The sequence below is a fragment of the Lolium perenne genome, chromosome 4 (assembly GCF_019359855.2).
Source record: "Lolium perenne isolate Kyuss_39 chromosome 4, Kyuss_2.0, whole genome shotgun sequence".
NCBI lineage: Eukaryota > Viridiplantae > Streptophyta > Magnoliopsida > Poales > Poaceae > Lolium > Lolium perenne.
In genome coordinates this window covers 326078316-326104879 of record NC_067247.2, presented here as the reverse complement: position 1 = coordinate 326104879, position 26564 = coordinate 326078316, and the positions used below count along the sequence as shown (strand labels likewise).

General features: G+C 54.0%; 1 protein-coding gene across 2 annotated transcripts; it reads right to left on the bottom strand.

Annotated features, from left to right (window-relative positions):
* Positions 1–23720: 23720 nt before the first annotated feature.
* LOC127296368 (F-box protein At2g26160) lies at positions 23721–25673 on the bottom strand. Of its 2 annotated transcripts, none has more exons than XM_051326428.2 (2): positions 25385–25673; positions 23721–25327 (listed from the first exon to the last, which is right to left on the bottom strand). In XM_051326428.2, exon 2 carries the CDS (start codon positions 25322–25324, stop codon positions 24233–24235), a length of 1092 nt encoding a protein of 363 aa, XP_051182388.1. In that variant the 5' UTR covers positions 25325–25327; positions 25385–25673; the 3' UTR covers positions 23721–24232. The 2 variants fall into 2 exon arrangements, with proteins under 2 accessions (XP_051182388.1, XP_051182389.1); XM_051326429.2 differs by having other exon boundaries at positions 25416–25673.
* Positions 25674–26564: the final 891 nt, after the last annotated feature.

Sequence of the window (26564 nt, the reverse complement as noted above, 5' to 3'; positions counted from 1 at the left end):
TTCCTGCCGGCTGCTTCTAGCCGGCCGCTTTTTACACTTGTATAGCTTTCGTTTTCTCGCAAGTTTTGGTGGCGTCTCCGCCTTGTTAACGACTTCTGGTCCGAGTTGAACTTATTGTCCGGCTCCGGCTTGCGGCGCGCCGGAGTCTCCGCCGCCTCGGGTCCTGCACCCGACTTGACCGGTCTGACGCCTGGCCCTGCGGTCGGTTCGTCTGGTCACATCAATGTTCCTCCGGATTCGGTGCGGTAGTGGGGAACGTGGTGTGGCCGTTTTCGGTAACCGCTGCCGTCGTGGGGGTAGTTAAGGCCGCAGTAAATCCCGATCGTGGCCCACGATTGCCACGTGGCCGCGCAACTGGCGCGTCAGGCGGCTATAAATGCCCCAGGTAGCGGTACCGAGGCGCCCTTCTTCTTCCTCGCGCTCTTCGTCCTCTCGCTCAAGCTCTCTCCTTTCTTCGCTCGAGCGTTCCGCCGCACGCCAACACTTCTTCTCCAATAACCTCCTGGCGAACTCCGGCGAGCAGCTGCCCCGACGTTCTCCCGCCGGGCCGCCGCCGCCACTCCACCAAACCGGCGCCACGGGGCCGCGCGTTTCCACGGAGCGTCCTCAGCCGCCGTCGTCGCCGCCGCCGTCGCAAGGCTCTTCGTCGCCGTTTCGCCTCTCGTGGTCAACTTCTTCCTCTTCCTCGACAATGGCCTCCGCCAGCGGGTCATGGAGGGGCTCGTACATGCGGGAGGACGACATCGAGCGGCTGGTGCGCCTCCGCCGGATCCCGTCGGCGGTGGTCTAGCGGGCGCCCGGCAAGGAGACGGAGCCCGAGCCGCAGCCTGGTGAGCGCGTCGTCTTCGGCGCGCACCTTGATCGCGAGCTGGGCCTGCCGGCATCAACCTTCTTCCGGCAGTTCCTCGACAACTTCGGCCTGCAGCCGCACCACCTGCCGGCCAACGCGTGCGTCCTCCTCAGCTGCTTCGTGGCGTTCATGGAGGCCTACGCCGGCTTGTGGCCAGACATCGACTTCTGGAGCCGGCTGTTCTACCTGAAGGCGCAAACCACCGAGGGCCGCCTGCGGGCCTGCGGCGCCGCCTCGATCTACACTCGGCCCGGTACGCCTTTCCCCAAAATCCCCACCGTTGACTCGGTGAAGAACTGGCAGATGTCGTTCTTCTATGTGCGCAACGAGGGGCAGCTCGTCGACCGGATCAACCTGCCGGAGTTCAACCCGGCCCCTCCAGTCGGCCGGATCAACTGGAGCTACAACGCCCGCACGATGGATCCGGATGTTGAGGTGAATCAGCTCTGGGACTTCCTGGGGGCAGCCGTCGAGAACGGGCTGACTGCGGAGGACCTCCTCTGCACCATCGCTGAGCGCCGGGTGCTGCCGCTCCAGAGGCGCACCCACAAAATCGGGCACATGTCCGGCCGGTTCGACCCGAACCGGACGTCCAAGGCGGTGCTCTCCAAGGCCCAGGTGGCCAGCCGGGTGAATAACATCACCAAGGCAAACATGCCGGACGACTGGAACTACGGGCTGGCGCCCCGCGACAGAGACCACCCGCCCGAGCGGGTAAGTTTTGTGTTTTCACCGGCTTCCGGCTTGCGGCTGCGAGGCCGACTTCCTTTTGCTTTTGCCGACTTCCGGCTTGTTGTTTGATCATGCTTTTTCTGTCTTTCTAGCTCTTTGAGCGCCAGAACGCCGAGGACGGCGACCTGGCGACGAGGAGGTGGATGCCGGATCACGTCGATCCGGCTGACCAAGCCGGCGACCAGGCCGGCGACGACGACCTGCTGCAGGCGCCTGATCTAGGCGGCCAGGGGGAGCACAATCCGCCCCCTTCACCGGAGCAGCAGGAGGACGAGGAGCCGGTGACGTCCGGCACGGGGCCGATCCCGGCCGTGCCTCTGCGCGCGAGGCCGCCAAGCACCACGGCGACTTCGGCGCGCCAGGGGAAGAAGCGGGCCAGCGAGCCCCGCTCCACTGCCGCCTTGGAGGCGAAGGCGAAGAAGCTCCACCGGCAGCAGCCGAAGAAGGTTCCGGAGCAGGCCGGGTGAGTTTTCTTTCTCTTTCTTGTTTGATTCCTTTTCTTTCCTTACTTTTTATGCTTATCTTCTCCTTGTTTGTCCGGCTAGGGCCCCCATCAAGTTTGCCCAGGGCGGCGGCTCCCGGCAGGCTCCGCGCGTCGCATCGCCGCCTCTGCGCCAAAGGAGGGAAGCGACGCCGCAGCCTTCATCGCGCGCTCCTACGCCGCTGCCGCCTGCGGGTACTGCGCCTTCCGCAGGGGCGCCTTCCTTTGCCGTGCCGCTGGCCTCAGCGCCTGATCGCGGCACGCGGGCCGAGCCGACGCGGCAGCCGACGCCGGACGACATGTTCCCGCGCCGGACTCGCCTTTCCGGACCCAGCCGCTGGGGCCGGGCGGGGCATGCCGCCTTCACCCGGAGCCGGAGCCGGCAGAGCTGCACCGCCGCGATCGAGCCGGAGCCGGCAGGGCTGCGCCGCTGCGACCGGAGCCGGCACCCGCCAAGCGTGGTGGTGCTGGATGAGAGCCCGGAGGGGCACCTCGTGCGCCGGAGACAGCTGCGCCGGCTGGGCCATCTGCTGCGCCCGGAGCGTCACCACCGCCGGAGCCGACGATAGAGGAGCCGGCCAGGCGGGAGCCGGCGCGCACGGAGGGCGCCGACTCGCGCGCGCTGGTGAGGACGGAAGCCCCATCGGCGCCGCAGCAGGGCCTGCATGTGGCCAAGGGTGCCATGCTTCTGCATGTGCCATCCGCCTCCGACTCCAGCCTTGGCTCGGCTGGTACTATGGAGCAGGCGTGGCTCAGCGCCGACTCCTACGAGGTGACCAGCCGGGGGGGGGGAACCCCGGCCAAGCGTCGGTGGAGATGTTCTTCTCCAGCCTGCAGGCCCACCTCAAGGCCAGGGCTGCCGAGACCGCGGCCAGCGTTGCCAAGGTGGAGGAAGCCGGCAAGGTAAGCTTTATCTGTTTTTTTGATTTGGTTATCATCCTGGTAGCCCTCCGAGGCATGGGCCGGCTGCTTGGAGCCGGCCCGGGTTTCGCCTAGCTGACTGTTTTTCTCTTTTCCTTAGGCTGTGATGGATCGGCGCACCACTCTGTACAACCGCGCCGTGACCCATTACCACAAGGCCAAGCTGGACCGGGCCGACTTGGCCCGCGAGCTGGAAACCGTCAAGGGTAAGATTTTGCTTCTTTTGACTTGATATCTTCTTTCTTTTTAGCCTTCGTTGGCTGACGTTTCTTTCCGGCTGCCTCGCAGTTGAAGCCGCCAAGGTCCCGCGGCTGGAGTCGGATCTCCGGGCTGCTCGCGCCCAGTGCGCCGAGAGCGAGGAGGCGGGCCGATCTGCCACCGCCAAGCTCAAGCTGGCTGAGCAGGAGCTGACGCGGCTGCGCCTGCTGGAGCAGAACCACCTCACTGAGCTCAACTCCCTTAGGACGGCGGAGAAGGAGAAGGTGGAAGATCTGAGCCGGCGGCTGACGGAGGTGGAGGAGCAGCGGCTCGCGCTGCAGGAGGAGGTCACCGCCAAGTCCACGGAGCTGACGGCTACCGCCAAGCGCTGGACGGACGAGATTGGCGCGCTTGATCGCGGCTTGGCGGGTGAGTGCATCTCTATGTTCCTTTCCCTTTGCCGGCTTTCGGCTGTCGGCTGCCGGCTTTCGTTGGCAGCCGGCAGCAGAAACTTCTGATTTCTTTGCTATCTCCATCTTCGGGCTGGTGGCAGTCGGTTCTTGCCGGCTGCCGCCAGACTTTTCCTTTTGTCTTAGGACTTCGAAAATTTGCATTTTTCAGCTTATTTCGGCTTCGATGATTTCTGACTTTCTTCTTCTTGCAGCGGCCTTCCCGGAGACGCAGGACGCGGCTTTGGCAGCCGTTGGCGTTGCGCGCGAGTCCAGGAGGCGGGAGACCGGCGAGGGCAGCTCGGAGTATTTCTCCATGGAGGACCACATGGCGTCCATGGCTGCCCGCGTCGAGCCCATCACCAAGCTTGGCTGGGAGCTCCGGAAGGCGGCTGAAGAGCTGGTGCCGATGCTGTGGCCTGAGGAGGCGGTGCCGCAAGATATCTCCAGTCTCACCTCCCTGATGGAGCGGGCGCCGGATCGCTTCCTCGACTGGAAGGAGTCGGCCACGCGCGCTGGTGCCGACATGGCGCTGTCCTTCGTCCTCTCTTGGTACAACGAGGTGGACCTGGGGCAGCTCGAGTACCGGCGCGCCGGCGTGGAGGACAAGCTCCCGGCCGAACATAAGACCGCCCGGCTTGCCCGACCCAGCGCCATCGCCGACTTCGTCGACAAGGGCCTCTTCGTCGCGGACCCGAACCCTCCTCCATCCGATGAGGATTACATGGAAGATGAGGAGGCGGAAGACGCGCCCGAGGACGACCCGGCAGCCGGCTCCGCTGACGCCCCTCCGGCTTAGTTTACCTGCTTTTCAGTTGTTCTTTTGCCAAGACAGTTTATTAAATCCCCGGGATGCCGGGTGCAGATGTATGGATATTATCGTCCTTTAATTATGTCACACTTTAATGTGTTTGTTAATCATTTGTGTGCCGAGTTGCTTTCTTTCGACTCGTTCGCTTTTTCCCATCTGCCCCACTCTTTGGCTGTGCTCTTGCCGGTCGTACGTCCGACTTGCGATCCGTCGCCGGATCAAGAGCGGGCCGCTGGGTGAGGCCGACAGTATTTCGGTCGAACGAGCTGAATTCGGCAATCCGGCACTTATATGAAAAGTTGCAAGTCAACTCGCTTTTACTCTTTCCCTTAGTCGTTTTTCGCGTGCCGGCTCCCTAGGCCTTACTCCCGCCAGCCGGACAGCCGGGTTGCGGTCTATAGCTGGATCGGAAGCCGGCTGTCGGAAACCGGATCACGTTACTGAGCCGACCGCGTGAGAGGGTTCAAGCCAATTGGCGAAACAAGGTAGAGTACGCGAAAAACTTGTCGGAAACGGCGCTCTTGGCGCGTGCTTTTTCATAGCTTACAAAAGGGATACAAGGGATACATACATTCCTGCTCTCATGTGTAAAATGGGCGGAGTAAGTTGACATTCCAGGGACGTTTAGTCTCCTCGTCAGCCTTGTCCGGCTTGTTTTTCTTAGCCTCTTGGGCATCTATGAGATAGTAGGAATCATTGCCTACTGCCTTGCTCACGATGAAGGGACCCTCCCATGGGGATGACAGCTTATGCTGTCCGGCTGTCCGCTGGATCAGCCGGAGCACTAGGTCTCCTTCTCGGAATGCTAAGGGCTGGACCTTCCGGCTGTGATAGCGTCGGAGGCTTTGCTGGTAGATGGTAGATCTGGACGCAGCCAGCAGCCGGGCCTCTTCGACCAGGTCGACTCCATCTTCGCGAGCTTCTTTGGCTTCGGCTTCAGTGTAGGGCTTGATCCTTGGCGCGTCGTGCTCGATATCAGTCGGCAAGACGGCTTCGGCCCCGTATACGAGGAAGAATGGTGTGAAGCCGACTGAGCGGTTTGTCGTTGTGCGCAGGCTCCACAGCACATTGGGCAATTCTTCAATCCAGCAGCCGGCTGCTCGCTCGAGCGGCTCCACCAGCCGGGGCCGGATGCCGGCTAGGACCAAGCCATTAGCCTTCTCCACTTGTCCGTTGGACTCTGGGTGCGCCACAGAGGCTAGGGCCATCCGGATCCCCATTTCCCCGCAATAGCGAGAGAAGATGCCTTGGGAGAAATTGCTGCCGTTGTCAGTGATGATGCTGTGGGGGTAGCCGAACCTCACGATGATTTCCTTGAGGAATGTGACGGCTGTGGAGCCATCCAGCTTCTTGATTGGCTTGGCTTCGATCCACTTGGTGAATTTGTCAATCATCACCAAGAGGTGTGTCATGCCGCCGCGTGCTGTTTTGAACGGACCCACCATATCCAAGCCCCATACGGCAAACGGCCATGTGATGGGGATGGTTTTCAAGGCGGAAGCCGGCTGGTGTCTCTTCTTTGCGAAGCGCTGACAGCCGTTGCACTTCTTCACCAACTCTTCTGCGTCTCTGAGCGCAGTCGGCCGCAAGAAACCGTGCCGGAAAGCTTTGGCCACTATGGCTCTGGATGAGGCGTGATGTCCGCACTCTCCTTGATGGATTTCCCGTAGGAGTTCAATCCCTTCAGCCGGCTCCACGCACCGCTGGAACACCCCACTTACGCTGCGTTTGTACAGCTGGTGGTTGATGATTGTATAGGCCTTGGCCCTTCTCTCAATCTGCCTGGCCTGGACTCTATCATCAGCAAAGACACCGTCGGTGAGGTAGGAGAGGAATTCTTGTGCCCATGAAGGTACGCATCTTATCTCGAATACGCTGACCAACAGGGCCTCCTGCGTGGGAGCTTCCGGATTCGACTGCATGGTCGCCGGGTTCGGCTTGCTAGCCGGCGGGTTCGGCTTGCTAGCCCCCGAGTTTGGCGATGAAGCCCCCGGGTTGGACTGAGAAGTCCCCGGGTTCGGCATGGTAGCCGGCGGGTTTGGCTTGTTAGCCCCCGACTTGGGCGATGAAGCCCCCGGGTTCGGCTGAGCAGCCCCCGGGTCAGCCGGCACGAATATTGAATCCGAATCCGGTGACGGTGTGATGGACGGCTTCTTGAGAACCGCCAAGGCGATGCCCGGCGGAATGGCTTGCCGGGTTGAGCCAATCTTGGACAAGGCGTCAGCCGCCTCGTTGTTTGCTCGTGGCACATGGTGGAATTCGCAGCCGTCGAAGAAGCCCGATAGCTGCTGGACATGGAAGCGGTATGAGGCCATGTTGGCGTCCTTCGCGTCCCAGTCGCCAGATGCTTGTTGTATGACCAAGTCGGAGTCGCCGAAGCAGAGTATGCGACGCACGCCAATCTCCTTGGCCAGCTTCAGCCCATGAATGAGCGCTTCATACTCCGCTACATTGTTGGATGCGGCGAAGTGGATCTGCAGGACGTAGTCCAGCCGGTCTCCCTTGGGAGAGGTGATGACGATGCCGGCTCCCAAGCCGTTGCGCATCTTCGAGCCGTCGAAGTGCATCTTCCAGTGTGTGGAATCTGGCACAGGCGGCAGGTATTGCATCTCAGCCCAGTCGACGAAGAAGTCCGCGAGGATCTGCGACTTGATGGCTGTGCGTGGCTCGTAGAGGATGGTGTGGGCGGCTAGCTCCAGGGCCCACTTGGCAACCCGGCCGTTGGCATCCTTGCTGCCGATGATTTCCGCCAAGGGCGCTGTGGCAACCACCTTGATGGGGTGCTCTTGGAAGTAGTGCTTGAGCTTCTTGGCCGCCATGTAGACGCCGTAGGTGACCTTCTGGTAGTGGGGGTAGTTTTGCTTCGACTGGGAGAGCACTTCGCTAAGGTAGTAGACTGGGCGCTGGACCAGCTGCTCCCTGCCGTCTTCTTTGCGCTCCACCACCAGGACAACGCTAACCACTCGATTGGTGGCTGCAATGTACAACAGCATCGGCTCCATCGAAGCCGGCGTTGCAAGGATTGGCGCGGTTGAGAGCACGCGCTTCAAGTCACGGAAAGCTTCCTCCGCCTGCGGTGACCAGACGAACTTGTCCGCCTTCTTCATCAATTGATACAGGGGCAGTGCCTTCTCCCCCAGCCGGCTGACGAAGCGGCTCAAGGAAGCTAGGTAGCCAGCGAACTTCTGGACGTCCTTGAGGCACTGCGGCAGTTCCATCTTCTCCAGGGCACTGATCTTGTCCGGGTTGGCTTCGATCCCTCGCTGAGAGACGAGGTAGCCAAGGAGCTGGCCAGACGGCACGCCGAATGTGCACTTGGCCGGGTTGAGCTTCATCCGAAATCTTCTCAGATTGGTGAAGGTTTCTCTCAGGTCATCAAGGAGGGTAGTCGTCTCCTTGGTCTTTACAACGACATCATCCACATATGCGTGAACGTTTCTGCCGATTTGATCCTGCAAGCATTTTTGCATGCACCTCTGGTAGGTGGCGCCTGCATTTTTCAAGCCGAACGGCATAGTCGTGTAGCAGTAAGCCCCATACGGGGTAATGAACGAAGTCTTTATTTGATCAGCCGGATTCAAAGGAATCTGGTGGTAGCCTGAATAGGCATCTAGGAAAGACAACAGTTCACAGCCGGCAGTCGAGTCTATGACTTGATCTATGCGCGGCAGGGGGAAGGGGTCCTTCGGGCACGCCTTGTTCAGGCTGGTGTAGTCGATACACATGCGCCAGGAGCCGTTCTTCTTCAAAACCAGGACCGGGTTCGCCAACCAGTCCGGGTGCAGCACTTCCATGATGAAGCCGGCAGCTAGGAGCCGGGCGATTTCTTCACCGATGACCTTCCTTCGTTCTTCGGCGAAGCACCTGAGAGGCTGCTTCACCGGCTTGGCTTCAGGCCGGACGTGGAGGTGGTGCTCAGCCAACTCCCTCGGCACACCCGGCATGTCTCTTGGAGTCCATGCGAAGATGTCCCGATTCTCACGGAGGAAGCTGGTGAGCTCGCTTTCCTATTTCTTGCTCAAGCCGGCACCGATGGTGACGTACGAGCCGGCTGCGCCGGGTCCAGCAGGATCTTCTTGGTGTTGTCGGCCGGCTGGAAGTGAGTCGTCCCAGCCGGGTTGCCTGCAGCCGGCATGTCTGTCTGCGCGGCCTTGGCGAGGGCGATGGCGTCGTGGATGAGCTGCTTCTCGGTGGCGATGACCAGCGTCTGGGCCATCTTGGAGCTCTGCGTGGCGCAGTCCATGGAGCGGCGATAGTCGCCGGCTACGGTGATGACCCCCTTGGGGCCAGGCAGCTTCATCTTCAGGTACCCATAGTGAGGTACCGCCATGAACTTGGTCAGCGCCGGCCTGCCCAGGAGCGCGTGGTAGGGACTCACGAGGTCCACCACCTCGAACTCGATTCTCTCGGTGCGGAAGTGGACCGGCTTCCCGAACATCACCTCCAATGTGATCTGGCCGATCGGCTGGCAGCAGTGGCCTGGCACGATGCCATGGAAGACGGTGGGGGTGGGGCGCAACTCGGCCTCCTGGATGCCCAGCTTGCGGGCGGTGTCGCGGTAGAGGATGTTGATGCTGCTGCCGCCGTCGATGAGGACGCGCGAAAAACGCACGCTGCGCCGGGTTGTGCCGATGGTGGGGTCGAGGACCATGGCGTAGCTGCCCGGCTTCGGCAGGACAGCCGGTGTGTCACGGCGATCAAAAGTGATGGCCTGCTCTGACCAGTTTAGGTACTGGGGGACCGGCGGTATGACCGCGTTGACCTCGAGGGAACGGCTCTGCTGGCTCGTCTTGTCCTCGGGCTCGGAGGTGAAGATGATGTAGGTAGCATCTTCGGCCAGATATCGGCCGCTATGGTGCACTTGGTTAGCCTCGTGGTGCTCGAGGTTGGCGTTCTCTGCGCCGGCTTGGCCACCCGGCCCGCCGGCTGGAGGGGGCGGGGGTGGAGGCGGGAGAGGTTCACCGCTTGTCAGCCGCTCCATGAAGTGGCAGTCGCGGGTGGTGTGGTTGGAGGGGTTCTTGCCGCTGTGTTACTTGCACGGCGAGTCGAGCATCTGCTCGAAGGTGTACTTCGGCTTCCACTGCCGGTCTTGCTTCTGGCGGCGGCTGCCGCCTGCCGCGTTGTCTGCCACGGCGGCTACGTGGGCGGAGCCGTACCGGCGGTCCGGCTGGTCGCTGTGACGCTTGCCGCGGTAGTTGTCCCGCCGGCTGCCATGAGAGGCGCCGTCTGCCGGCTTGTGCTCAGCCGACTTGTGGTGGTCTCGCCTGGAGGGAGCCGGTGCTGGGTCAGCCGGCGCCTTGCCGGCTTCTTCAGCCAGCGCGTACTTGTCGGCAATGGCCATGAGGGCTGCCATGGACTTGGGCTCGCTGCGGCGCAGCTTGTGCCACAGCATGGTGTTTGGCCGGCAGCCTCCCATGAAGAAGCTGATGGCCTGGATCTCATGCACACCCTCGCAGGAGTTGCGCATCTCGCACCAGCGCGTCAGGTATGCTTGGTCCGTCTCGTCCGGGCCCTGCTTGCACATCTCCAGCTGTTGGGGGCGACCCGGCCGGCGGTAGCAGCCGGTGAAGTTGCTGATGAAGGCCGCCTCGAAGTCCAGCCAGCCGTTTATGCTGCCGGCTGGCAAGTTGTTGAGCCATGTGCGGGCGGAGCCGAGCAGCATGAGGGGGGAGTAGCGCACAGCCCAGCGCTTGTTGCCTTTGGCGATGCCGACTGCGGTGGAGTAGTCCTGCAGCCAGTCCTCCGGCTTGGCAGTGCCGTCATACTTGGGGGTGTCGCGCGGGAGCTGGAAGCCGTCGATCATGGGCTCGTTGATGATGCGTGGCCCAAAGCACTTTGGGCCGGCTGGCGCTTCTTCTTCCGCAATGCGGGATTCGACCAGTCGATCGAGGCGGTCTCTGGCGTCGGTGGGCTCGATGCGGGGGCCCAGCCGGGAACGTGCTGGCTGGCGCGTGCCGGCTGCTTCTGGAGCCGGCCGGTGCTGACGGCGGGGCTCGGAGTCTTGCTCCTGATTCCGGCTTGGAGGAGGCCGGCTGCGGCTGCTGCCGCTCGGCTGGTGGCTCGGCCGGCCCGAACTTGCGTGCGTGGCCCGGGAGTCACGGTGCCGGCTTGGTGCTGGGGAGGCGGACTCGGCCGTGTCCCTGGCGCCTTCCCTGTCGTTGCTGCAGCGCCACGAGCGTGAGAAGCTCGGGGGCATTGACATACCTGGGGTCGGCCGCCTGCTTGTTGGCTGCGTTGAGCAACTCAGTCACCCGCATGGTCTGGCGGCGTAACTCTTCGCCTTCGAGGCGGTTCAGCTCTTCTGCGGCGGCTTGTGCCGCGCGCATGTTCTTGTCGGGGGTGTTGTAGACGGGTAGCTCCGCGGACGGAGCCGGCGAAGGAGCGCCGTCGCGGGCGATCTCGGCGCCAAGGTCGCGGCCCTCGCGGCGGATCTGGCCGGCTCGGGCGGGCTCGGCGCCGCCCGGGAGTGAGGCCGTGGGCGCGGTTGTACTCGCGCTGGGTGATCTCCATCTGGCGCTTAGCAGCAGCCAGTTCTTCGGTTTGCTTGAGGAGGAGCTGGCGGTGCGCCTCCAAATCCGCCTCGATGGTGGAGGGGTCGGCGCCAGGCGTGAGCAGGGTGCTCAGTTTCGCCCGGACTTCGTCCAGCCGGGACGGTGGCGGTGGCGCCTTTGGGCCCGAGCCGGAGGCGTTGGGGTCGACGTTGCGCTCCAGGTTGGGGCCGCGGGTGCGCGGGTTCTAGGTGGGGAGCTCCTCGCCAGCCATCATGACTTGCACGACGGCGGGGCTGACGGGAGCGCTGCTGCCGGCTCGCGGAGGAGGGCTTGTGCAGCGCAGCACCTGCCGCGGGTAGCGCGGCGGTGCGACGGTGGCGACGTAGACGTCGTGGCCGCCGAAGGAGATGACGCTGCCGCCGGCTGGGAAGGGCCGGTCAGCGAAGCAGCCAGCGTTGTCGCTGACGCAGTCGAGGGAGCCGAATCTCCAGATCACGCCTGACGCGACTCGCTCGCCGGTGGTGATGGTGAGGCCCGTCCGGATGAAGACACCGGCCGAGGATGCTGAAGGCCCCACGGTGGGCGCCAAATGTCGTGGTATCGTCACGGCATATGCCATAGGGTGGCTAATCGAAGTGGTTCCTGAGGGATCTCACGGCGGTATCCGGATGCGGGTATGGGCACGAGCGACACGGCGACGTACCCAGGTTCGAGGCCCTCCGATGGAGGTAAAACCTCTACTCCTGCTATGAGTGTATATGATGATCACACAATACAATGGTGCTCCTAGAGCTGTGGCCGGCTGCTCCTGGGAGGCTAAGGGAGACGATGGTCTCTCTCACAGGGCAGCTCTATGGGTGGAATGAAGTAAGAATGATCGATCCCCTGCACGAGAGGGGGTAGTGCGGCTTATATAGGCGCCGGCACTTTACATATAAGACCCTATAGTTTACTGGCCGGCTTGGCCGGCTCCGGCTTCCGCTCCTTCCCGAGGCGGTGACGTCAGGAGCCGTTGAGGCATCGTGGCCTGTCCCATCCGGCTGCCACGGTCAGCGGTATGGAGAGGAGGTGTCCCTGTCGCCGTTAGCCACTGTAGCCGCACGGATCGTCGTAAGCCCCCGACGTGGCTGTTCGGCGCGTGGCACTATTGCTCCACAAGCTGCCCCGCGCTTTACGGAAGATGGAGTCAGCGTGGACTTTGGGAACCCGGATCACCAACCCGGTTCCTTCCAAAGGCAAGACTCGCCAGCCTCGAGTCGGTCCGAGGTACAAACCCCGCCGGATATGGCTTGTAGAAGCCGGCCCAGCTACAGCATTGGCGGCCGTAGCTAGGCCGACTAGGACCTAGAGCCAGCCGGCTTCCGGACCAGCCGGCCACGGCGCCAGCCGGCTGCACCTCAGCCGGCCTTTGCCGCGAGCCGGCCAGTGGCCAGCCGGCTGCTCCGCGTCCATTGCCCTACCCGGGGTCTTCCCCCCGACAGGTATGCCTTGCCTAATGATTCTTTGTAAAACACATTTTATTCTTTCTTAAGGACCTGCGAGGTGTGATATCCTCTCTAGAGGCCTTCGCATCTCAATTTACCTCTCTAGAGGCGGACAAAGCTCGACTGCAGGAGGAAGTTAAGTCTTCCTCTTCAAAGTTGGATGGCGCCATTAAAAAGGCTGCCATAGCTCGCCAGGAGGTCGACTCCCTAAAAGAGGAGTTGAGCAAGCTGACGGAGAGGCTGAAGGAGGAAGAAGCTCGGGCAGCTGAAAAGGATGAACTCCTTCGACAATCTGCTTTGGCTCTACTTGGTAAGCTCTTTCACACATCTCTGTCGATTATTACTCTTATGAATCCATTTCTTTATCAACGATTTTCTCCAATTTGATTTCTTGCAGAAGCCGCCAGTATCCCTGCTACTGCTTTGGACGAAGTTCCGAATAACTCCCCGGCAAATGGTGTGTCGATGGCTCTCGCCTCCCACCAGCTTACCCGGGAGCTTCTTAACAAGGGAAAGGGTGCTCTGGCACGGATGCATTCGATGATTTTCCCCAAGGTCAAGCAGGAGAAGACTTTGGGGCAGCTGATTGATGCCTTCGCGGTTGACACCAAGGAAGTTATTGAGGTATTCAAGTGTACCTCGCGTACCTATGGTGTCCTCCTTGCCTTCCAACTTATGATGGGTTACGGCTTTAAGGCTGACATCGAAGAAATGACTAAGGAGCTGCCGAAAGAAAAAGATGGGCGATGTGTTGACTTAAGCGCCTTAACAGTGTCTGCCCGTACTTGTGCTCGCCAGCTCCTCGAACTAGTTTCGTCAGGAAGGACGTCGGCTGGCCCCAGCCTATCGACTCAGACCCAGGCTCCTTGATTGTTGTAACAATTTTATCCTCGGGCTAGAGTGAAACATTATTCTGTTTGCAAAAACTTAAGTTTGTAATGAACACTGTGCTGGCAATGTTGCCAACACACCTTTGTCATAATATCTTCACTTGTACTTCTCCTGATAGGAATTACTTGTACTTCTCCCGATGGGAGTTATGTTGGATGCTCAACTTGACTATATCCGTCATCCTTTTCAACGCTATTTCCTGCAGGTTTTCCCGGTGCCCTCGTTTGTCGACGACTCGTCAGGTGTTCTTCCCGAAGGTGATCGGATCCAGCGGATGAAGGATCGGATCACCCAGATGGAAAAGGACCTACGCAGCACGTACGCCCTAGCTGCTATTGTCAATAAGAAGAGCGAGATTGCAGCCGACGTGGAGCGATATGCCCTTACTGAGCTGCATAAAGCTACCGAGAGCTTGAACTGTGAGTTTCTTGATCCCTGCGCCCTTTTGTCAACAACGCCTTATCTGATCCTTCATTTATTTCTTTGCCAGTCATCGCTCTGAACCGTGCGGAAGAAAACAAACGGATTCACGAGCGAGTGCGTGCATTAACCCAGCTATCCTCAGCCGAAGAGATTTTCTGGCGGGAGCACTCGAAGGCTTCGGCTGTCGCGCAGTTTCAGGATCGGGTTCAGTAGGTCCACCACTTTTTTGACAAGTGCTACAAGGCTATGAGGGTGGTTTGGAAAACGATGTTCCCTTTGAACGCAGTTCCCCCCACGCTCCTTGCATTGATGTCTGAGTTTGGTAATGCCAAGAAGATCCGAGACTTGGTGCGTGCGCAAGTTTTTGCAGGGGCTAGGTTTACACTTGCTCTTGTACTCGCCCGTTATCCCTCAGCGGGCTTGCTGTCGATTGCCAACGCGACTGGAGACTTGGAGGCGCTGTATCCGAGGTATTGTTGCCTGCCAACATAATTGTCGATAGACTCGAGGAGGACTCAAAGGTGCCTGAAGAAAGAGGAACTCCGCAAGGGTGATTTCAGGGATTTAATGTTTGTTTTGTAAATAGATAATTTGGCTACTTCATCCAAGTGTTTGGATTATGTAATGATGCCTTTTCATTCGGTAGATACATGCATATGTACTTTTACCGTGCTAATGCCGTTGGCAAGTTTTAACTGAGCGAATCTGAGTTGCTCATTTAAATGTATGTGTATTGGTTGGTTAGCAAATCATTTGAGTGATCACCTCGTGTTGCAGGTTTTGCTAAACCTGTTGTATGCGCAACTTTGCTTTCAACCGATGTATGTTTCGACAGGCACTCCCGAATATTTCGGGTGTAGTGGTTCTGCCGATGAGCCCGTTGTTCCTTGATATTTCCATAAGTAAAATATCGAACGTGGGTTGTGTTTATATGTATTTCCGAACTCTTGCTATTTACGGCACTCGTAGAGGCATCTATAGCAGAGGGAAAGGTAAATGTCTTTTAGCACTCGTAGAGGCTTTTTTGGAGCACGATCTTCTGCCTCGTACTATGTTTGCATAGTGATGGGGCTTAGAAGTTTGTAGTTACTGCAATGCTTAACAAAGAATCGAAGCTTAAGTTCTCATTAATAACGTAAGCACGAAGCTAGAGGACGAAAAGAGGAGGGCCCTGTTTAAAATAAAGGGAAAAGAAAATAAAGGCTGATAAATTGCTTAAGCAAGGAAGGGGTTCTTCTCTTCTTCTGGCTTCTTCACCACGTTAGTGGTTGCTGCAGCGTTGCTGGTTTCATCAGGGGTTTGGGCAGTGGTTGCCAGCGTCTTGCTGTCTCCTATGCCTTCTGTGCCATCAACTGCCGAACCTTTTGCTGTCGAGGCTTCTGCTGCCGAAGCTTCTGCTGCCGAAGCTTTAAGGGCAAGAGCAGCTGGCTTCTTCTTGGGGTCCTTGACATCTTTTTCTTCCTTGATTTCTCGTAATGACAGCTTGGGTAAAGGGTCAATGATTTCTTGCTGTGACCCGAACTTCGCAGCAATCCTCTGAAAGTCGCGATCACAATTGTCCGAGCGTGAAAAACTTCCATAGACTGTGATGTTTGTCCCGTTGTTCCCAGGCATTTTCAGCTTGAGGTATGCATAGTGCGGCACATCCATGAACTTGGCATAAGCTGATCTCCCGAGTATAGCGTGATACTGTGACTCCCAGTTCACTACTTCGAACTCGATCTTTTCCTTTCTGAAATTGTCGGCTTTGCCGAAGACAACATTCAGGTAGACTTTGCCAAGAGAGTAGCCCGGTGCGGTTGGAAGGATCCCATGGAAGCAAGTGTCTGTTTCTTCTAGCATCCTCATGGTGATCCCCATACTTCTGATTGTGTCGACGAATATCAGGTTTAACCCGCTTCCACCATCCATGAAGACTTTGCTCATCTTGAACCCCCCAATTTGTGCTTCGACTACTAAGGCAGCGTGTCCTGGTTTTGGTATGGTCATCGGGTGATCTGCTCGACTGAACGTAATTTTCTGAGAGGACCACTCGACATACTCGGGGATGTTTGCCATGATGCTTTCTGCCAAATTGATCTCTCGGGTGAGCTTCTTCATCTCTCTCTTCGAGACACCTGTCCTATGGATCATGCTCATCTGCCCACGTGGTGGTGGAAACGCCTCGTTGGGTTGATGAGGTTGAGCCTGCTGGACTTGATGCTGCGGTGGAGGTGGGGGTGGCGGTGGTAGCTGTTGTCGACTCGACTTTGGATGAGTTTGTGCATGTCAAGGAACTGTCTACAGTCCCTGAGCAGGTGACTCGACTTTGTTTTGCCGTCCTTGGAATCGACATACGAGTGCAGGTAACATGGGGCGTTGATCTGCTCAGCGTAGGGTAATTCGGGAGTCCTCTGCTGCCGTGGTTTATAGTTGCCACGGTTCCCAGAATAGTTCCGATTACCGTCCTATCGATCGTCTTTTCTCTCGTCGTATCGATCGTCCTGCCGATCGGAATACCCTGCGGCTACTAGATTGTTATCATCATAGTTGCGGTTCTTCCTTCTCTTGTGACGATCCCTTCGGTCACCTGAGTCGTGCTTCGGCTGGTCATCGTCTTCGTCGTCACTGCGCTGTCGTGGCATTCGTACATTGTCCTCACCATCAGCCCAACTGTTGGCGATTTCCATTAACTTGGTTATGGTTTTTGGTTTCTTGCGCCCGAGTTCTTCTATGTAGCTCTCCCGCCGGACGCCATCGCTGAAAGCGTCGATTGCTCTGTCGACAGATACGTCTTCAGCAGCGTTCAGGAGTTTGGTGAATCTCCCGATGTATGAGCGCATCGACTCCTTCTGCTTTTGCTGACAATTCCGCAATTCTTCAATCCCGACGGGTCTCTTGTACGTTGCTTGAAAATTGGCAACGAAGGCATCTACTAGGTCATCCATGATTTAATGGAACCTTTCGGCAGCCCCCTTAGCCAGGCTCGCGCTGAGTCCTTCAAGTAGAGCTGCAAGCATTGCATTGCTGCTATCTGGTTTCCCTTGTGCAGGATCACAGTCTGCAGGTAGTCGTCTATCCAAGATCTTGGTTCCTACTGCCCATCATATTTTGCAGCATCGGTAGGGGTAGGCTTGAACTTTTTGGGCGGAATCGCCTCGCGGATTTTGTAACTTAAACTGTCGGCTCCTCTGAGTTCGCCGTCGTACTCCTGATCCTCATCCGAAGAGTCGCTATCGTTGTCCTTTCTAGCGGCGCGTCGTCGCCTTGCTTTGTCGATCTTGCTCTGGGTGATTTCATCCCGAGCGTCTCTCGCATGATGTTTTGAACCACTAACTTGCACCGTGGTCTTTTCCTTTTGCGGGACTAGGTTGTTCCCCAATATCGCGAGACTCTCCAGGGCACCTCGATGAGCTTGAGCCATGGAACCTTCGGGGCGCTGGTTGATGAGGTATGCGGCGAGGTTGGCCGTTGCTCCTGCAACGGTTTTCGGCCGTGGCATGCCCGCGGTATCCATAGTCATAAAGGATTTAATCAGGTTCGACGTTATCTCTCTGGCATCATCTTCCGAAAGCCTGGATAGTCTCGACCGGTGCTTGCCTGTCCCCTGAGTATTTCGGGAGGCACTCCCTTGTGAGCCCCTTCGCCGTTCACTGGATCGATCTGCCGCAGATAGGCGTCTCTCGAGGGTGGCCTGCTCTTTCGACAGGTGCTCCCGATTTTTCTCTAGTATAGAGCGATAAGCATTGAGGGTTCCAATCGAGGTTCCTGCGGGGAGCGGTGTGTTGTTGAGTACTGCTGCCCTGGCTGCTGCCCACTCCTCGTCCGCGATGGTGTAGTCGCTATCGCGGTTGCTGGCGCTGTTTTCAAAACTTGCCCTTCTACTGGAACGGGGAGTATGGTCCCCATCTCCTCTGCGCCTTGTGTTTCCCGTGTTATTGGCGACATAAACCTGATGGTGTGCCGTTCTTCGGGTGGTTCCCTGGACGATGCTGTCGATACTGTCCTCTCCCGATGAATACTGGGCATTGCAGATGAACGGCGTGTCGCTCGATCCCAGCCCGTGCCTGGTGTCGCAGTTCAAATAGTAATACGAAGTTAATTCCGAGGACGTAGGATCGTCGGATCCTACCGACATGGAAGACATGGAGCGTGGAGTCGAAGGCAGGGGTGAACACGTCGATCCTGTCAGACCAGCCGATAGGTCGAGTGACGTTGACGCGCTTGGACTCGTCGATCCGGAGGTGGGAGATTCCAACAATCGAAGGATTCCTTCCGCGTTGACGTTGTAGTGGACGCTGCCGGAGGTCATCTCCATGTTTCCTTGTAGATCTGAGAAGTTTGAACGGGAGGAATCGCTGTGCGGAGTAAATTCGTAGGAGCCGAATCGAATCGGGCTTCCCAGGATTGGCGACGATGGTGTCGACGAAGTTGCTGATGAAGTTGCCGGTGAAGCCACCGGTGTCATGATTAGATCTGCCGATGACCGATCTTGTGCCGACAGGGTTCCCACAGACGGCGCCAATTGTCGAGGGTGCTCCTCGGCAATGCCCTCCGATAGGGGCTTAGGGTTGATGGAATCCTGCAAGCTGACACGAGACATCGGTACACAGACAAGCGGGGAGAGCGATTTACCCAGGTTCGGGGCCCTCGATGAGGTAAAACCCTTACGTCCTGCCTGTCTGTTCTTGATTATGATAATAACAGGTTACAATGGGGTGCCGAATAGTTCGGCTGTGATCTCGTCGAGATGGCTAATTGCTAGGGTAACCTAGTTCTAAGCTTCTGCTGGCTAAGATCGCTAAGATTGATTGTGTCCCTCGATAGCCCCTCTCCTGGTCTTTATATAGGTGGCCAGGTCTCGAGAGGCCTAATCGAGTACGAGTAGGTTTACAGTAGATCTATCTCTAAACTTTCCTTGTTCGGCTTCTTCCGTGTCTTGTACTTCAAGTAAGCTTCCGCCGCACCGTCCTAGTGGCCCATCTTGCCATCGGGTACCTTCATGGGCCTCCAGCTGGACCGCGTAGGGTAGAGCAATATTGGTTACCCGAAGGATAATGCCCACGTCATACCCCTTCTTCATTTAAGAGCTTATATAGGCATTTTCTTAACAAATACTTATTCTTAATATCAAGAACTTCGACCCCCCCCCCCCATCGTGTGGTCTACAAAGTATGTTCCATCTCGTCGGTACTTCTTTTTTATGGCCCTCAGTTGCCAATACAACCTCGTTCTAAAGTGGTCAAGTATTTTTCAGACACCTATAGGTAGTTCTAAAGTGGTCAAGTCTTTTTCAGACACCTATAGGTATTTCAAAGAATGACAACGTGAAACCTTAATACAGGTTCACCCCTGTCGAATACCCCACCGTGGTATGCGCAATAAGATCACCAAAGGCCTTTGTGGCACACGTGGTCGTGGATGATCATTGCTCCGACATTTCGAGCGAAATCAATTCCTAGGGTGTTTTGACGGGTAGACTTGTAACACCGAATTTATAAGAGTCAATATATCGTCGTAATAAAGAAGTTTTACTAGCCAATTAGCGAGCTTTTTCTCGAAAGGACCTAAATTGGTTTCCATTCTACATTCTTTAGTCTCCAGAAGTGAATTGGGACTCCTAGATAACGAAAAGGAAAGCTCCGACTTACAACCAAATAAATTTCTATACCGGTCCTCCACAGGTTTCGCTTCACCAAAGCAAAAGAAAAACTTCACTCTTATGAAAGTTAATCTTTAGTCCGGATAATTGTTTAAAGATGCTTAGGACCAGTTCATTTTTATAGCCTTTTCTAAGTTATGCTCCATAAAAATAATAATTTTGCTGGCATATTTAATGAGAGAAACTCCTTCCTTAACCAAATGAGTTTTTTTTTTTCGAAATGGACATTTTATCCTCAACCAAATTAGGAATGAGACCATCAATTTGACCATTTTCTTTTATCCTTGAAATAAGAATAGCTAAAGCATCCGCTACTGTATTAAAAAAAGATACTCCGTAGGACTGAGAGGAGGTCCCCTTAACGCAACCTTTTTTGCGTTTGGAAATAGTTCAATGTCCAGATGGATCAGCACAAAACCTGGCGAGCAGATAATGTTTCTTTTACTAAGCTACACATAGTCCATAAAGCTCGTTGGTTGATTTCCTTACAAGTCAGTCCTAAATACTACTCCAGTCCTACTGGGTATCCGGTGCCTTTTGCGTCGTTACCCGCGAGCACTTTCACCAGCGGCGCCAGCGACGAGGAAAGGAAAGCCTTGATGCTTCTCGAGGTTCGCAGGTGCTCGAATAAGAAAATGCCATCATTCTTGAGCACCAGGCCGTGTACATTGGCCGTACTTCGACGCAGATGTGAATCTACCTGGTGAAATCATCAATCTTTTATGTGCTCCGTCGATCGGGTGCGCCCTGACGAAGACTTCCATCGACCATCGTGATTTTGCTAGTTCATCGTTATTTCCTCTATCCAAAGGCAACGCATTATCCCGTGATTTTCCATAAGCTGCTAGTGGAGATGCCCTAAAAATCGTTTCCTTTGCGACTTCATTTTAAAACGATCACTTCCTTCTTTTTTGCAGGAAAATCCTCTTTAGCTTTTCACCATTTTCTGTACTTTTCTTTTAGAAAAATAACTTCGCTTTGGAGCCTATTGCGCAAGCTCTGGGTCTACTTAACCGGTGTCTTGGATCCACATGCGTTATGTGTTCGCCACGCAATCGTCTTAGTCGCCCTTCTCCAAAGATTAGATTGGTTGAATGGGGAACACTACACCATCATAAGTCGCTCTTTTTCTCCTCCATGATCGTTGTGGAAAAGATCCAACATATACAATACCTAAGTTGAAATAAACTTGCCAAAGGTTTTTGTAACTAGAGATGGAAGGAAAACATGCCTCAAATACAACTTGTAGGCTCAAGATGTCGAACTGACACGACTAGATCACCACCTATGGAGCTTAGAAGGGTGATTTCGAGTCGTTATGATCAAGATTCTAAACGAATGCCACAAGTGTCAGAACCGACGATGATGAACCCTCTTTAATACATTAAGCAAATATGTTCACAGGGGGCCAGAAAGGCGTCCAACGAACGCAAACCCTAGAATCTGGGAAAATGATCCAGATCCACTCAAAACCAGCTCTAGTTGTGACTTCGTGGGCCTTTGGATGGAGTATGGCTGGAAGGTCAGCCTAGCTAGTCTTGTCAAGCAGTTCCCCTTTCCTCTCTTCTTATATCAACTTAACATCCTAAACACCAAAAGGAAGGGAGAAGCGAACTCGACCTGGTGGTTTTTGATCATTTTATTGACGCGATTTTCAATGAAAGCTGAGATGGGGTAAGTGTGAAGAGTCAACTATTGCCCTACTTTTCTTATTTCTTAGAAGAATTCGCCCAGTATACTCCTAAAATTTGGATTATCGCTCTACTGAATCGAAAGAATGACTCTCGCGTTTGGAACAGATAAGTTCGATGTGCATATCGCCATCATCAACTCTATATCCTCGTGACCAGCACATGTTACTACGTAGAAGCTTTAGACAAAAATAAGGCCCTCCACCTATCTGAGAGCCTCCTCAACCATTTACCAGACGTACATGCGACCCCCCAAGAAGGTGATAAGTTGGACACCTAGACCATACACCAATACACCACATGGTTCTAACAAAATGGCCTTAAAAAGGATGATGGACTCATTTATCATGACTTCAGAAGCTACATTTAGTGCTTCATTACCAATTTTATTCATATTTAATGGGATTTTAATTTCTAGAGCTGGCTACTTTGGATCGGAATATCACATTGTAAGATATTTGTGTATATATAACTTATAGATGACGGTACTGACAATTTGGTGCAGATTTCATTTAAAGGTATCCTGATAGTTGGATATTCAGAGACGCTCAGATAGATTGTTCCATGCAGTTAGGTATGTGTGGCTCATTGATATCCATTATCGATACAACGTAGGTATCCATTGCACGTAGGTATTCGTTACATGATAATAATAAGTGTCGTAGTTTTAGTTCAAACTTAAACTAAACCACGGCACTTATTATATATAGATCAGATAGAGTACATGCTTGGTTATTGTTGACTAAGCCACTGTGTTCTCAAGAAAACATCCTCCCATAATCTGACTTAAGATCAATCTTTGATGTTAAATGTCCCAAATCACACAAAGCAAATCATGTTTTAAACTAGTGTGATCGGACCAAATAATGATGGGCTCCCTCTACTTTCCACTCTATTTCAGGAAAGTGGCTTTCTTTTCAGAAGTTCTTGCCATATTTCATCCACACAAATCAAGTCAAACAACCATTTAAGTGGTAATCTGGCATTCTTTTTTCGTTTCAAGCTCTTGGATGGAGAGGCCCCCATGATCTTTGGGCTTAGATTAATGGCTATACAATACTTTTTTTTTATGTTCACCACTTTTCCAATAAATCTAGACCTGGAACACAATCTACTCATTTTACCACCCCTTTAGGTACATCACTAATGACCAAATTAATTAGGAAAACTTATCCCCTGGGGTACTCCTTGCACAAGTTAGTGGTTTCTCAAAAGGCTCTTCTTTTTTCCTAGCATTCCAAGTTACAAACACGAAGAACATGAGTTGGAATTCTGAGACACAGCAATGTGGTTGAGCCTTGATCACAACCACAACAATGTGTCTAGATCTTTCTGTGTCCCACCAAAGCAGAAATCTCACTCGTATGAAGTTCAGCTTCAAACATAGCAATCGCTTAATATTTTTTGGCTGTAGAATTAAGATGAGTCTAGCAGGGTTGCCCACTAGATACTGGAGAAGCCTTTGTTAGCAACCAATCAGGTCATTTGTGTATGCATCCGCTTTAATGTGCGTTCACCCTGAAAGAAAGCCACCGAAAGATCATATTCTGCATTGTTTTACTTATGAATATAAGTTCACTCATCCAAATTTTTATGATCAGAGAGAGCTCGTATTGAGAATCGTTCGTAAATGCTGGTCCAAATTTTTATGTTCTACAGGATTCTACTTCAAAATTTCATGCTGAAACAACCCGAATTGGATTGTCGAAAAACAATCAAAATCACACAATTTATGAACTTTATGTTCATCAAAAACGTCTTTACAAAGAAGTTACTTCAACTTCAAATAATAAGAAGAAAAAACAAAAAGAAAGGAGAAAAATCGTAAAAATAAATTTCTATATATGATAAGATGTTCTTAGCAGATTCTACCTGACTCTACGGTGTGTCTTGAATCGTTGAATAATGCAGATTCGTACAATCTTTATAGAGATAACCTCATACTCTTCGGTGTAATATTGCAGAAAGCGCAAGCTTTCTTTTGGCAAGAATTTGTAATAGATATTAGAAGAACGGTAGCATCTTTGGCATTAGCTATATTTCGTATGAACTATTATGACGATGAAAAGCATCCTATGTTCATTCCAAAGAAGAATTTGGACATTTCTATCCAGAGAGCTTACTATGGTGGACATAGCAATGTTTACTTGCCTGAAGGAGATAATTTATATGCTTACAACGTTAACTCGCTTTATCCCCATCCGTGATGGTGGGGAAAAAAATGCCTGGTGGTAAGCCTGTTTGGCATGGCGATCTATGAAAACAGAAACTGAATGATCTTTTGGCTTTGTGGAAGCCTTCAGAATGCTCGATGTAGATAAACTTCACAAACCGTATCTGCCTACTAGACATCCTCCTCGAAGGAAATATGTTTGGTGCATTTTTCACTAAGGAGCTCAAATATGCCCGGGCTACAAGGTAGTACTCACCTGTGGATGGCTGTTTGAATCTATGGCAGTCCATTCGGATCATATGTTATTGATTTTTATAATCGCCGACTGAATGCTAAGTTGGCTCGCGATACAGTATGAGCATATATGTTCAAGCTTTTACTTAACTCATTATACGTCTGACAATCTCCCCTGAAAGTGAGCAAACGATCATACTAAATGATTCAAAAACAGACTCACTCCTAAGATGTACTCCACATAAAGATGTGATTCGTCTTGCTAGGAATGTCAATATATTGTATCAATCAATATGCAGAATATCTTCGATAATACAGGTCCATGGCAGCCGCCCATGAATACTTGCCCACAGATCTCTGCTGCTATTACAGGATACCCAAAATATTTATGTATCTTTTTATCTCGAGAGAAGACTGTCACTACACTGACATTGACTCTGTTGTTTTGCCAAATCCTCTCCCTGAGGAGACATCACGTTGAAAATTTCAAACACCAGAGAACATCTCATAAAAAACTCCAAACATGACAATTTGATAATCTTTCGGATGAAAGCCCATATGTTTGAAGATTTGTCATTTAAAAACTTCCTGTATATTATAAAAACTGAACCGAGAATGAAAATCATCTCAGCAATGGGTTTGATTTTTTTTCCACAATAGATAGATAAACTGACCTGAGGCAACCGGCCATCAGTTTGCAACGAACACACAAGACATTATTTCCCCTTGGATGAGAAGAAAGTAACGGATTGTTATGCAGCACTAAGCATTATGTCCATAGCAAGCATACTCCATGATAACTCTGGCAAGGCTCTTGGGGCCCTCCGGGACACAACAGGACTCAAAGAGTTTCACATGGCTGCCGTCCTTGAGGCAATGCATGAAAATCCCGCAGTCGAAGCCAAAGCGATTGCCAATGTAGTAGATGCAGTTGCTTTCGATGGCTTGGAATTTATAAGCATCAACCGACAAACACCGCCGCTTGCCAAGGAAGATAGCACGGTTGCCAATACCCTTAATCTGCTCCAAAAGCCCATTCTTGAGATCCACCCTGAAGACCTGCACCTCTCTCCGCGACACCAGAAGGCTCACAACCAGCAGCTCCCCTGCATTGTCAACAAGGAACGTGTTGCGGCCGTCCATCCAATTCCAGCTGCCGGTGATAACCCTGGTGACCTCAGGCTTCTCATCCAGCCTGCAGTTGTGTTCCACCACAGCGACTGACCCATTCTCGTTCACGGCGTAAGCGCGACCTTTGAAGGGCACCATGGAGGCAAACATACCCGTCATGGCTTTGAACAGTGACTCCCGATTATAAACAGCATCCCAGGTCAGATCGATGCACCCGCCAGAACTGGAATCAAAAAAGCTGTAGAGCACCATCGATGAAGAGCCTGTCGCGAACATATTTCTGTCGTGACTGAGACCAAATTCGTTGTCACCAAGGAACTGCGCCGTAGTTACGGGCAAGCTGACTAGGCTGCCAGTCATGGGATTGAGGAGGCAGATCCTGGAGTTCCTCGATGCCGGCTCCAAGACTAGGTGGCCGTCCTCAGTGGAGGCAACACAGGTGTAGTTGCGGAGCGGGCCCTTCCACAGGAAACGGCCGGTGTTGGCATGAAGAAAGAGACAGCGGCGGCCGGTTTGATCATCGCCGGCGAGCGACGCGACCAAAACCCATCCGCGGGGCGTGAAGCGAGGGTCCAGCCCGGTCGGATCGTCGGTGGCGGCGCGCCAGTTGCGGCACACGGCGCGCACGCTCATGTAGTAGTCCACATCGCTGGTGGCGAGGAAGAGGTCCGCGACGCGCCTGATGAGGTCGGAGGGGAGCGATGTCCAGCCCGACGGGTCCATGGCCTGTCGACGGGAAGCTGAGTAAAAATCCATGAGAGAGTGAACGGAGGGCGTATGGACCTTGAGACGGTTGGCGGAGAGAGTTCCCAACTGGTGGTGGCGGCGCCGAACTCTAATCAGGCGGCGGCGGAGGCGAATCGGACCCAGCGGCGGCGACGCGAATCCGGAACCCGCGGGGCAGAATCAAAACCGGAAACTACGGGGACTATAAGACGCGGTCGGGCGAGGCGAGGCGGTGGGAGGGGAAGCGGCGGAGCGAGCTCCGCTCCGGTCGCCGTCGGCGGCGGGGGCGGCCCTAACCCTACCGCGTGGAAGGTAGAGAACTGGTCGCAATTTGTTTTTTTTTTAGCTGAACTGGTCAGAGTTTGTTCTGTTAAGGCCCAGGTAAAACTAAGGTATGCTAGGAACTCGGCCCATCGCGGGCCGAATAAATATCTGAGCTGGCATCAGCCCAAACATCTTCGGCCCGACAGATTAACTGGTTCTCTGAAAAATCATAAATTCAATTCGTTGGTAATGAAGTTCCATCCAAGAGAAGTTTTGTCAAGCCGAAAAATAATTTCAAATATTCAAATGTGGATCCTCCGTGTAGCCAGGCGAGGTCACCAAGCTAGACGTGCGGCCCGTAGAGCTAAGCTCAAACGCAATAATGGGCAAACAATAATCTGCTTCGAGGCATCGCCGAGTAAGCGTGGCCGAGCACGTGAGAACTCTCGTCTCAATATTTCATCGTGGACCGCCTTCCCAGCGCTGACCACTAAGACAAAACTCCACAACAGGATGTTCGTGTGTCACCCTTTCGTGGGCGCGTATGTTGCGATAAGTCGGTTGCTGCTGCGGGACAGTTGGCCACAGTCTACAAATGTGCCTTGTGCGACCATATATTGCACACTGACGTTGGCCAGTGGTGAAGTACGGAAAGGATCTAAGTTAGAACAAACTCTGAACACATGACATGAAGACCAAAATATTCCAAATACATGAATGATATATATGATCTAACACAATCGCCTAGTAGTAGAATAAAACTAGAAACATATTTGAATATAAATAGAACCTAAAAACATGAGGTGGTATGTTTTACGGTGCAATTTACTTATCAAGCGAACTAGTAGTATTGAGCCATGGTATTTTGGGTAACTAATATTTTGGTATTCTATTTTCTTCCAAAAAATCTGTAAGAGATTCGATAACAACTCTGGTAATCACGAGCTGGCTCCGCCAAGGTGCAGACCTACTA